Source organism: Macrotis lagotis, chromosome 1, assembly GCF_037893015.1.
Source record: "Macrotis lagotis isolate mMagLag1 chromosome 1, bilby.v1.9.chrom.fasta, whole genome shotgun sequence".
Taxonomy (NCBI): domain Eukaryota; kingdom Metazoa; phylum Chordata; class Mammalia; order Peramelemorphia; family Peramelidae; genus Macrotis; species Macrotis lagotis.
The window spans coordinates 434,916,885-434,930,215 of record NC_133658.1 but is presented as its reverse complement, the minus strand read 5'-3'; the positions used below and the strand labels follow the sequence as shown (position 1 = coordinate 434,930,215).

At 42.4% G+C, this 13,331-nt stretch overlaps 1 protein-coding gene across 1 annotated transcript in view; it reads right to left on the bottom strand.

Annotated features, from left to right (window-relative positions):
• Positions 1-3,854: 3,854 nt before the first annotated feature.
• The window catches only part of PLD4 (phospholipase D family member 4), a 31,097-nt gene continuing 21,620 nt past the window's right edge, over positions 3,855-13,331 (bottom strand). The window contains exons 7-10 of the mRNA XM_074213243.1: positions 12,678-12,817; positions 9,515-9,680; positions 8,890-8,986; positions 3,855-5,286 (exon numbers count right to left, since the gene is read on the bottom strand). Coding sequence (XP_074069344.1) covers positions 5,084-5,286; positions 8,890-8,986; positions 9,515-9,680; positions 12,678-12,817 — 606 coding nt within the window. The 3' untranslated portion in view covers positions 3,855-5,083. The remainder of the gene's footprint in view (positions 5,287-8,889; positions 8,987-9,514; positions 9,681-12,677; positions 12,818-13,331) is intronic.

Here is a 13,331-nt window from a genome sequence, read left to right as displayed (position 1 = left end):
CAATAAAGAACCCTGCTACCTGGTGGTGATGGAAATATTTGCAGATGATGAGGGTGCATTGCAGGCAGGCAGGTTCCAGAGTCCAAGGTGGATGGCACCATTTTCCTTGTATTTGCAAACCTGAAGCTGCCAAAGACAGCACAAACCTAAGACCGATTCCTTCCTCAGTCAGGGTGAGATGAGACCAAGGTCCTGAGCTCTGTGTTTTTCCTTCAAAGAACCTTCACACATTCTATCATCAGGGCCTTCAACCAAACCTTGAATGGGTGTAGGATTTATAATCAGAATATCAGAACTAAGAGGAGTCTTAAAACAGAGATTGTTGAAGGAATATGTCAAAGAGACCTTAGAAGAGAGACCAAAATATGTACAAGAAAAGGGGCATTGACTATAGAGTCAAAGGATATGGATTCAAATTCCACCTCTGTAATTGTAGATTAGTTATTTAACCTCTTTTGGCCTCAGTTCCTCATCTGTAAATTGGAAGGGTTGAACTATATGACCTCTGAGGTGCCTCACAGATCTTATGTCATCCTGAAAGAGATCTTGGCACATAGAACGACAGAGCTGGAAGACAAACTGTCTCCCAAAATGAGGCTCAGTAAGGAAAGATACTTGTCCAGGGTCTCACAGTGAGTTAATGACAGAATTGGAATTAAGAGTTTAGAGTCAGCCTTTATTCTCCCCTATCTTAGATAGGGAAATATGCCCAGGGTGGAGGGGAAAGCCTAAAAGTCACACATCTATATGAGGAAGAAATAGTTAAAATGGTGCTCTGGGAAAAGGAACATGGGAGAAGGTGGATGGGAATGACACCAAGTAGGATGGGAAAGCAGGGTAGGGGAGGGCAAGAGGTGTTTCATGTGCTGAGGAAGAGGGTAGAGCTTTTTTGGAGGAGTCTGTGGTATTTAGCAAGACCCAGATTCAATGGGAAGGATCCCATGAGGGCTTAGGAAGATAGTAAACTCCTTCCTGGAGTTAAGTAACACTTTGACTGAAGCCTTCCTTGTGCACTCTAGGCTAGCCAAGGGAAAAGAATGCCTTTCTTTAGGAAACAAGCTGTCAAAGACAGACAAATATACCCAGTACTCAGCACTAGACTTGCCTTGGAGCAAGCGCTTAAATGCCTGTTGACTGATTAGAGTGATATTTAAACCCCTTCTGACACAATCACAGCAGAAAGAATGAAGAAAGGGGCAACCAGGTGATCCTGGACTCAGAAGGACCTGAGTTCAAATTTGAGCTCCAAACACTTAATACTTAGCTGTATAATGTTGGTCAAGCCACAACTCCATTTCCTCCACCCCCACCCCCACAGCAAAAAGAAAGAGTGGAGGAGAGGATGATGACTCTTATATACACATACACCACAGTTTATATGCAGTCTATAGGATGTGTGCTCTAAAACTGAAAGGGATTTCAGAGGTTATCTCGTGCAAGCTCCTCCTTTTCACAAATGAGGAAGCAGACCCTGAGAAATGATTTAACTAAGGTTACACAGTAGGAATCTTCATAAAGGAGACTGGATCCCAAAACCATTGCTCTTTTGACCATTTCCCTGATCTATATCTGGCCACTGGACCCAGAGGACTCTGGAGGACAAAGTAGGGCTGGTGACTTAGCACAGCTCCCCCTCACTTAAATCTAATTCACAGGCAGGTCATGTCTACATCTCCTAATGTCATGGTCCTCTTTGAGAACAAAGGACAGCTAGCTGGAGCAGTGGATAGAGCAACAGCCCTGGAGTCAGGAGTACCTGAGTTCAAATCCAACATCACACTTAATAATCACCTAGCCGTGTGGCCTTGGGCAAACCACTTAACCCTATTGTTTTGCAAAAACCTTTAAAAAAAGAGAGAGAACAAAGGACAAGGCTCCATAACCCAGGCTGTACCCCTAGCTATGTGCTCCCTAGCACCCTAGGTTGCTTATCCTTCTCAACAGTTGATCTTCTTCACTCCACTCTAGATGCTGGTGTCCTACACAGAGCTGAGATCACAAACCCCACCAGGACTCTCTCAGACATTCTCAGTCTATATGCCACTTGAGGAGTAATGTCATAACCTTTAACCACAGCTCATGTCATGACTGCATTGCAATTGTCTCACAGGACCCTGAGAAGAACCATCCAATCTCCTTATATCATTTGAGTCAGAAAGACCTGAATTCAAATTCTGCCTTAGGCACTTCTGTCAATTTTGAGAGACTCCAATATTTCCTAGCTCCAGAAGGCTTCAGAGATGATAAAGAACTTGGTGTTTTTTATGAGATAAAAACTATTGTTTTTCCCATCTTACAGATGAGAAAACTGAGGGGGGGGGGCAAGATGATATGTTTCACATTTACAGAGCTAGTAAATGGTCCTAGGCAGATTTTGAATTCAAACCTTTCAGGTCCAAGCTCATCACCCGTTCTAAAGAATTTGAATTGCGGGTTAGGTCAGTGATAATATAATTGCACTGGATTAGATTTTCTAGATCAGTAGATCACAAAATCTGTGTATACCTGAATGAGTTTGGTATTCTTAAGCAATACTCTCAGCTGAGCCACAAGAGAGTTGGATGTTCTGGTCTCTAGGAAATGAAGCTGGGTACAATAGAAAACCCAAAGAAGAGTTGAAAACTTCAACTCAGAAGAGTTGAAAAAGCACACTTACCTGGAATTTGTTAGATTTCTCTTAAGCTTCAGAATTGCACTTTTGAGATGCCCTGTATGTAAACTTCCAGTGATTTTCCCCTGCTATTTAAAAAGTATTTTCTTGTACTTAAAATTTTTTTAAATTGGTTGTTGTTTTAGGGTATAGAGTGAGCTAAGCCTTAAAAAGTGGAAAAGATTTAGTGAAGTAGAGGAAGTGAAGACTTTTTTAAAATGTGTCAGAGGCAAGAAAAGATCATGTAATAGGTTTTAATGTACTTCAGGAAGCCAGGATCAACTTTTTTTTTTCAGATCTTAATTTGTTTCATTGCTTGGGTTTTTTTGTTTTTGTTTTTTTGTTTTATTTTCCAGGAAATATTCCATATGCTTTTTTTACTTATTTTTCAAAGTCTTTTTTGAGCTGCGTCATAGCCTGAGCCCAATTTCTGTTTTTCTTGGAGTCTTTAGATGCAGGAGCTTGTGCTTCCCCATCTTCAGACTGAGTATTTTGATCCTTCTTGGGCTCATTTGCAAAATATTTTTCAATAGTCTTCCTTTTGTTTCTCTACTTGCTCATTTTCCCAGCCTGGGCCTGGTTTTGGGGTGCTTCCTGAGCTTTTGGACACTCCCACAAGGGTCTCAGTGTGTGAGGCTCTGTCCTCCCTCCTGGTCTGTGAATAACCATAGGCACCCCCCTCTGCTACCGGGCTGAGGTGGCGGGCAGCCCTGCTGTTCTATGGGGGGCCTAGACTGGGATCAGGATCTGAATGTGGTCAGAGCCCCAGAGTCCTGTTCCAGAGGCAGAGGACAGAAGAACTCTGCAGTCTCTCTTCACTCCCCTCCCTAAGCTCAATGGGCTCATGCCCTGGGGGCTCCTGCTTACCGGCTCCGCCTGCTTCTGTTTCCTGGATCAGGGCTGGGGAAAAGACCTAGCTGCTCGCTGTGTGCCCTGAGGGCTGGGCTCCACGGGCTCGCTCTGGCAGAGGTCCCCCACTGTTCCCCAACTTTGTGCCCAGTGCTCCCCGGGGTGCAGCTCAGGGGACTCCCCCACTGCTGTGAGCCGCGGCTCCCAGCGCCCTGGGCCTGTCTCAGGGAGGCTGAAGTTCTTTCGCTCTGGGGGCCACCCCTCAGGTGGGCCGCCCCTCCGACCCGACCAGGGAGCAGAGCCTTTCTGCTCTTTTCCAGGTTACCTTGAGTAGGAGAACTCCCTCACTGGTTCCCTTTGTGGATTCTGTCTCTCGAAAGTTTAGTTAGAGTCCTTAGTTTATGAGTTTTTATCAGAGAGCTCCTAAGACTCGATCCCTTCATGTTGCCATCTTGGCTCCGCCCCCTTTTTACTTATTTTTCCAATTACATGCAACTATAGTTTTCAAGAATCATTTTTTTACTAAGTTTTGAGTTTTACATTTTTACAGGACCAATTCTTTACAAAGATTATAGGACAATTGTTCAATTTTCAGTGTATCATTCCAGTATGATTAGAGCAATATCCTAAGCCTTGCTCCCAGATGTGTCAGGTTAGTTTGTCCTTAAAGACTTTTGAGACCATCTTCCAGCCTTGGTTGACATAAGGGACTTAAAGGGATTAAAAATGTCAGACTAATCACAAACATTTCAGAAGTCCACAGGGACTTCAAATCTGGGCTTGAATTTTTTTTGCAAGGCAATGGGGTTCAGTCCAAGGTTCAGTCCAAGGTTCAGCCCAAGGTGGTACAGCTAGGTAATTATTAAGTGTCTGAGATTGGATTTGAACTCAAGTCCTCCTGACTCCAGGGTCAGTGCTCTATCCACTGCCATCTAGCTGCCCCTTTGGGTTTGAATTATTATTTTATTTATTCTCTAGACTCAAGAAAGTGAAGGGGAAAATGCAAATTAAATTTAATAATGCAGATTGATAATGCAGATTAAACAATTGTTTTTCATAGACCATGAGATCTTGTAGTTAACTATTTAACAACACACCCCTATCTCTCTATGTAAGGAGGAAAGAGAACAAATTTCTCTCAGCAGGTGGACCCAAGTAGGAAGAATTATTTCAGAATACAAGAGCCTTAGGAACGCACACCTGTGCTGGGAAAGACTCTTAACCTGCTTTGTCCTAGAAAAAGAAGATGGAAGGGAGAAGGTAAAGGAGGTGGGAGAAGAGAGAGAAAGGGAAAAAAAAGGAAAGAAAATGAAAAAGAGGCATAAAAGGAAAGGGTATGATGAAAGGAAATGAGAAAAAGGTGTACAGGGAGGGGAAGAAGGGACAGGAAGAAAGGAAAGAGGAAAGATTGATCATAAAATTCTGAGCTAGAAGGGACCTTAAAAATAATCTAACTAAATCCCCTCATTTTATTGATAAGAAACCTGAGCCCTAGAGAGGAAAAAGAGAGGGAAGAAGTCAGAGGAGAGAAGGCAGAGAGGAAATCAGAGAAGGAAGCACAGAAGAGGGAGGAGAGACCCAATCTTAGGTATGCCAGGTGCAGTCCTGCTGGCCAGGAAGTTCTTCCAGACTAATGGCATAGGGGGACTGCCAGTCCCGTTCAAAGATATTCTTCAGGTTGTCCTGTATGGTGGGTGCTGGGTGCTGGGGATCAGAAGAACTCTGTCTGATGACCAACCCCACACCAGCTGTGTTGGTGAAATAATCCTTAGACCAGTTTGATGTTCCTGTGGGAGGAAGAGAATCTAGCCATTATTCTTATCGGACTCAAAGATGAGATCAGTTCTGCATCAACCACCAATGGTGCAGGACAGCAATGACCATGGTAGGTGTTCCACTGTTACCTCAAGGTCAAACCAATACTCATCCTCTTTCCCCCAAGACTCATCATCTTTCCCCCAAGACGCACTATTTTTCTCAATTTCCTGATTTCTATTACCATAGGGGGTGGCTAGGTGGAGCAGTGAATAGAGCACTGGCCTTGGAGTCAGGAGCACCTGGGTTCAAATCTGACCTCAGACACTTAATAATTACCTAGCCGTGTGGCCTTGGGCAAACCACTTAACCCCATTGCCTTGAAAAATCTTAAAAAAAAAAAAAAAAAGAGCACTACCATCCCAGCTTTGAAACTTCAGCGTCATCCTTGACTTTTCCCTCTTCCCTTCTTCCTGTGTCCAATCAAATGTCAAGTCCTATTGATTCTACCTCCAGAAAATGACTTGTATTTGTCCTCTTCCATCATGGGCAAGGACACCACTACAGTGCTGGGTCTCCTCTCATCCAGCCTGGATCATTATAATAGTTTCCTAACTGTTTCCTCTGTCTGATCCTATCTCTTTTATAATCCATCCTTCACAGACTATCTCATTCATATTTCCAACCATCACTAACCAATCTTCAAGGGTTTTCTGTTGCTTCTAAAATAAAATATCAAAAACCCAACAAAATAAAAAACAGTACAAGCTCCTAACACTGATTTTCAAAGCCTTTCACAATCTAACTCCACAGTCCATTTCCAGACTTATACCCTCTACTCTCTTCCCCCTGATTTTTTTGTATGCTCTAACTGAACTCATCCTACACTATTTCACCTGTGGGAATTTATGCAGGCTGTTACTCAGATCAGAAACATATTTCCTTCTCTCCATCAGCTAACTTTTCCCCTTCAAGACTCAACTCAGGGTCCACCCCTCCATGAAACCTCCTCTGAGCTCCCTGCCCCAGGTAAAAGGGATTTTTTTTCTTCTTCAAATCTTCCTAAAGCACATTACCTGGATCACCCCTTTCTTCCTATCACATTTTAAATACTGGCTCACTGAGGGGTAACCTGGGTGGTTAAATGGGTAGAGTTTAGTAGGGTCTGGTGTCAAGAAGACCTGAATTCAAATGTGACCTCAGACACTTACTAGTTGTGGGACCCTGGGCAAGTCACATCACCCTGTTTGCCTCAGTTTCCTCCTATGTAAAATGAGCCAGAGAAGAAATGACAAACCATTCCAGGATCTTTGCCAAGAAAACCCCAAATCATAGAATGTCAGTTATGACTGAAATGAATCAATTGCAAATAGGTAGATCAGTGGATAGAGTGTTTGACCAGGACACAGGGAGACCCGAGTTCAAATATGATCTCAGAAACTTTCTAATTAGATGTAACCCTAGGAAAGTCATTTAACCTCTATTTGCCTCAGGTTCTTCATCTGTAAAATGGGGATCATAATAGTACCTATCTCCCAGTTGTGAAGATCAAATAACATAATAATTGTAAAGAACTCAACTCAGCAAGCACTTTTTAAATGTTAGCTATCATTATTATGTCATATCCCTACCTTCCATTTGAATGGAAGCTCCTAGAGGACAGGGATTATGTTCTTTTTAATTTTTATGTTCCTTTTGTCCAAGAAGGGATTCTGCCCATGGCTGGCTCTAAATAAGAATTGAATTTAATTAAATGATCTCCAACAACAGAGCATGCAAATAAGAGGGGCGATCTGTGTTAGGTTTGTTGACTGATCAGTATTAGAGTGTTCTAGAACTCATTCAGTCTTTCCATTCAGGATGGAAATCACCCACAGAGACTGAGGGGAGAGGGGTACTACAGAGCCCGGGCCCATCTAAAAGCCCTGGTACCCATGTCCAAAATTAGCATGCTGGGCTTCTGAGGATAAAAGAGACTCCAGAACAGCTCAGCTGAAAGGGGCAGAGGGATGAGCTAGGATAGAGGGATCATTCACAGAAAAAGAAGCTGCCATCCTTCCAGGTGTGTTTGGATCTTATTCTTTCCCAGCACAGTTGAGATTGAATCTGAAGTTGGGCATTGGAAGGTGGGAAGAGTTCTGGACTCTCAAGAAGGAAGAAAATGATTATCTAGCAGGCACTAGGCAAAGTGCTTTGCAAATATAATCCCATTTGATCCTCACAACAACCCTGTGAGACAGGTGTTTTTTATTATCCCATAACATAGCCCAGACATATCTGAGACATAATTTGAACTTGGGACTTCCTGCTCCAGGCCTGCCATTTCTGAAATTTAATAGCAGTGGAATCACCAGTGAATCACCACCCCTTATATGCCTGTTTTCTGTAATTTTTGTATCACCTACTTCACAGAACTGTATTTAACAGACTATGTAATTGTGACATTATTTTCAAGAGGCACTATTATGTTCCCCATGATCATAATGACAAAGCAGCATGATAGAACAGCATGAACACTGGTTCTGGGGTCAAAACACTTGGGTTCAAATCCTGATTCTGATCCTTACTACCCATATAACCTCATCTAAACTCCTTGAGCTTCAGTTTCTTTCTCTGTAAAATAAAAGGATTGGACAAAATCCATGATCTTTTGAACTCCCATTTCTCTAGCACCTTATGACTTGCCAAGTGCCTTCCTTATAATAATCCCAAGAATCAGAAAAATTTTTTATCCCTATTTTCTAGATGAGAAAAATGAAGCTCAGAGAGGTAAAATTGCATGCTCAAGGACACACAGCTAGTTAGCTAGGATCTAATAAGTATTGGGTCCAAGGTTTAGACCCAGTTTCCTCCTTGCTCCCTCCACTGCCAGTTTCTCTTCTACCATTTTTTTTCTGTCATTTGCCTTTAAAGTTTATTTTATCTTCTCCAGATCTTTGTTGCTATATTTCATGGGCTCTGTGTTACTCTTTTCTCCCTCCTCATTTCCCATGACCTCTTTCTCCAATATACCTCAGTCAAGCACAGAGTGAACACCTCCATCTTCCTTTCCCCTCAGCTCAACTGGATTTGCCACCAGAATCCTTACTTGTGGCTCTGCCATAAGATTTTTTGAAGGAATTGGGAATGTTTAACCTAGTTAGGAGGAGACTTGGGAATAATGTGAGAGCTGGCTGAAGCATTTTCATGTTGAAGAGAGATCAATTTCAATATAAATATAAAAATATATGAATGTAACAACATAGAGGGAAAACATCCAAATTCTCAAAGGGCTAAAATGGAAAGGGTAAACATTGAGTTTCCTCTCACTGGATACTGTATGTCTCTTGTCTGGAATAATGTAGAGGAGATTCCCATTAGGCTCAAGATTCTGCATTGGAAATGGGAGAACTGGATGCCACTGGGGTCCTTTTCAGCTATGGGATGATCCAAGGACAGGGTAGCCAGTCTAGCCCCAGGCCTGGGCACTTGAGAGTGTCTTGGGTTAGGATGATATTCTCATGGTTATAAGCAGCTTTGCCTCTCCTTGTGATCTCAGAACCATCCAAATAAGTCCACCCTGGGCAGACAACCCACGCACCAAGCAATCCTTCCCTTTATCCTTTGCCACCCTGCCCCAGTTGGAGTAGTCTTACCTACATATGCCGCCTTCTCTGTGACTGCATACTTGCTGTGACTCACTCTACTGTAAGGGATGTTGGAGTGATTTCCCACAGGGATAATGAATATTTTCTTTAAGAAAACCAAGATAAACAAGCTGTTACCCAGCTGGAAAGCAGATTCAAGTACAAGTACTAATGGCAATCATAGGATTATGAACTTAGGATCCTAAGGGGTAATAGAAATCATCAAGTCCACTTCCATCATTGTACAAAGGAGGATTCTGAGGCCCAGAGAGATTGGGTGATTTGCCTAAAGTCTCATAAATCTAAGTGACAAAGCTAGAATTTATATTCTGAGTCTAGTATTCTTTCAGCACTGTACCAACCTAAAATGAAGGTGCTAGCTTCTTCATACACCACTAACTTCACTAACACTACTGCCACCACTATTACTATTACCACTACTACCACTGCTACTATTACTGCTACCACTACTACCATGACCACCACCACTACTAACACTGGAACTGGGGAGCTAGACCTCAGTTTCCCCTCTAGTGTCAAATGAGGGAATTGGACTAAGTGGTGCATAAGGATCTTCCCAGATCTAGGACTCTATGAGTCAATATTAACCTCCAAGGAGCAATTCTTCACTCACCACATCTATGGTAATGTTGATTTGGGGGTTCGTGAGGGCTTGTAGTGACTTTAAGTATGGGAACATGGAGGGGTCCGAGTTCTTCCCGCAGCCAATGAGAAGATTGATTAACACATGCCGGTTGAAGGCTGCCTCCCTCAGGGCATTGTCAATGACTGGCCAGTAGCTGGGGGAGAAGAGCATAATTCACTATTCTGCAGCATCTCTCACATTCATTCTCTTTTCTTTGGTCCCAGACTCTCCTAGTCTGGTGTTTAATCACTCCTCATGTTGATGATTGAAATATCCTCTTAGTTGGACCCCTGATTTACTCCCTTTCCTCTCTTCAACTCTTCCTGCCCACATTAAACCAGTTTTTAAAATTGTATTATTAGGACCCACTCACTCTTCTAATAAACCTTTAGTGGCTCCCCACTTCCTAGAAATAAAGTATAAATTCTGATCCAGTCAAGCAGTATTCAATATTCAATCTGCTCTCAACCCACCTTTCTAGATCTTATCTCACTCTGTTCTCCTTCACATACTTTGTTTTCATTGTTGTTCAGTCATATTTAACTCTGTGACCCCATTTGGGGTTTTCTTGGCAAAGATACTGGAGTGGTTTGCCATTTCCTTCTTCAGCTCATTTTACAGATGAAGAAACTGAGGCAAATAAGACTAAGTGACTTGCCTAGGGTCATCCAGCTAGTAAGTATCTGAGGCTACATTTGAATTTAGGAGGATGAGTCCTGGCACTCTCTTCACTGTGCCATCTAGCTACCCCCATATATGTTATGGAGCCTCTAATCTGAATCTCCCACCTTTGTTTTCATTCTTCTTCCTTCTGTCTTCATGCCTTTGCTCTCGCAAATCCTCAGACAAGAATGGACTCTCTCATTCATAATCTTTCTCTATTGAAAGTCCCTTCTTTGTTCAGGGTTCATTTCAGGTAAAAGGCCCTCCAAGAAGTCATCTTTGCCACAAGACAAAAAAAACTTTCCCTGATCAAATTTCTCACAGCAGTTTTCCTAGATTTTATCACTTATTTATTTATCAATTATCTGTAGGCACATGTTTTATTGCCTCTGATAGATTGCAAGCTCTTATAAGTACATGGGCATCTCATTTTTCATTATTGTATCCTCTAAATAAAACAAAGACCTTAAACATAGGCAAAATTTGTTATTTGGGATAGAATCTAGGACATAGAGTAAAGAGCCCTGTTTCAGTCAGAAGATCTGAGCTCAAACACTACCTCTGTCAATTTGGGCCTCAGTTTCTTCATCTATAAAATAAAGAGATTGAATTAGATGGTCTTCAAAGTCCCTTCCAAATCTAAAATTATGATATTATGACCCCTTCAAAGTCTAAAATTTTCCCTTTATCATAATGTCCAAGCAGTGGTATATACCCCCCCATCTTTCCCTCCTTAGTCTGCTGGGTTTGGAGTTTCTGTTGGGGACCATGGGAAGCAATTCCAATCCCCTTGGGCCTCAGGGTCTCAGGATAGTGGCTGTGGTTGATGACTTGCTGGTCATCCTCACTAGGAGCTTTTTAAGCTATGGGAGACTCTTCAAGAACAATCATTCCAGGGGCAACTAGGTGGCATAGTGGATAGAGCACCGGCTCTGAAGTCAGGAGGACTTGAGTTCAAATCAGGTCACTTACTTGGGCCACTTACTTGACCTTGGGCAAGTCATTTAACCCCATCGCCTCATAGGTAACAAAACAAAACAAAACAAAAGAATAAACCATTCCAGTGACATATGTATCTCCCAAACTTATGGATGAAGGAAGGCAAGGCTGAGTGTTCTGTATCCACAGCTTCCATCTTTGTGGAAAGGATGGTCCCCAAAAGGACCATAGAGATCATTTGGTCCAACATGCTCATTTTGTACATGAGGAAACTGAGCCTAAAGGTATGAAGCAGGTGTGTGGGACCTAAAATTAACAGGGAAGGGGCTGGTAGTAGTTAATACTCTTGAATAGGTTGGGAGATGCATAGCAAATGTCCACCTATCCTTCCAAACCACACTATGTCCTCAGGCAAAATCAATATCGAATTATTTCCATCGATTCACTCCATTATTCAAAAATCCTATAGAACTAAGTCCATATCCCTTAGCCATATCAAAGGCAGTGCACCTCTAATCTCAAAGAACCTTTCCAGTCTTTGTACCCATTCACCTTAAACGATGGGCAGTTAGGTGGCTCAGTAGATAGTGTGCTGGGTATGGAGACAGGAAGACTTATCTTCTTGAGTTCAAATCCAAATCTCAAACTCTTACTACTGGGTGACCCTGAGCAAGTCCCTTAATTCTGTTTGCCTCAATTTCTTCATCTGTGGAGAAGGAAATAGTAAACCACTCCAGTATCTTTGCCAAGAAAATCTCAAATGACTTCACAGAGAGTCTGAAATGACTGAACCACAACAAATCCTAAATTTTCAATATCTTTATACTTTCCTGCCTCCATTCCTCTGCTTCTATCATTCTAAGTCTCTTTGAGAGCTTTACTTTATCTCACCTAAATGAATCCCACCTGTCCTTTTAGACTAAGTCCAATTCTGCTTCTTCCAGGAAGTCTGCCTTGATCTTCCTAACTCACACCAAGCTCTCCTGTCTCTGATTTGCACCAGCAAATTGGGGCAGCCAAGTGACATATACTAGAGGAGTCAAATTCTGCTTCAGATATTTAGTATTGTATGACCCTGGGCAAGTCATTCAACCTCCATTTGTAGAATGGAGCACCTACTTTCCTGGGTGAGGCTCAAATAACATGAAATACTTTTTGTTTGTTTATTTTTGCAAGGCGATGGGGTTAAGTGACTTGCCCAAGGTCACACAGATAGGTAATTATTAAGTGTCTGAGACTAGATTTGAATTCAGGTCCTCTTGACTCCAGGGTCAATGCCACCTAGCTGCCCCAACATAAAAGACTTATTTTGCAATCAGCTTTGTAGCTATTATTAGTCTTTGCCATTCAAATGATAGTTTAGCACCCAATGCCTGGTATTATTAACTTTAGGTGAGATTCTCAGAGGCAAAACCTATCTTTGTCCTCCTCAGTCTTCATACAGACCAGAATCTCCCTGAGGTCAGTCATCATGTAGAGTGGCATCTCTGACGTCCAAAGCTGAGAGCTTCATCCTCCTCCCCCATCTATTAAGGAAACTCATGCATACCTGATTGGGCGTTGGTAGCGGCTGGTGGGGAAATATTCCATTACTGAAGCATAGAGGAAATCCTTAGCACCCCGAATGACACTTAGCAGAGCATCTAGGTCCTTAGTCCGACCTCTGGGGCAGAATGCAGGTGGTGAGGCCTGAATAGCAGAGAGAAGGTGAGGGAGAGCCTCCTGCCCTCCTGGAACCCAGTAAAATGTTCACGTACTAAGAATCTCTAGTACCTTTATTGTGTGTAGAACCCCTGTGCAGCTTGGTGAAACCCATGGACCCTTACCCAGAGTAATACTTTTAAATGCATAATGAGACTAATTATAAATATAAAGACAATAAGCATGTCAGTATAAAGATGAAATAAAAATATAAGATAGAGTCCCACCCATCCAAATTCCTGGACTCCTAGACTAAGAATTCTTGCTCCAGTCATAGGCAGTAATCACTGCCTGGCACTGACAAAAGAGGATAGCCTTGAACTTGTGGACAGAGGAAAGCATCTGTGATATCCTGAGGTGTAACTGGTCAGTCTCAGGGTCCTATGATTGGAAGATTCCATGGTACACAGCTTCTCAGATTAATATTTCAAATCACATGCCTTATTTTTCTCCCCTCCTTGGAAACCTTGCATGCTTTCCTATGGCCATCAAAAGATTTAGA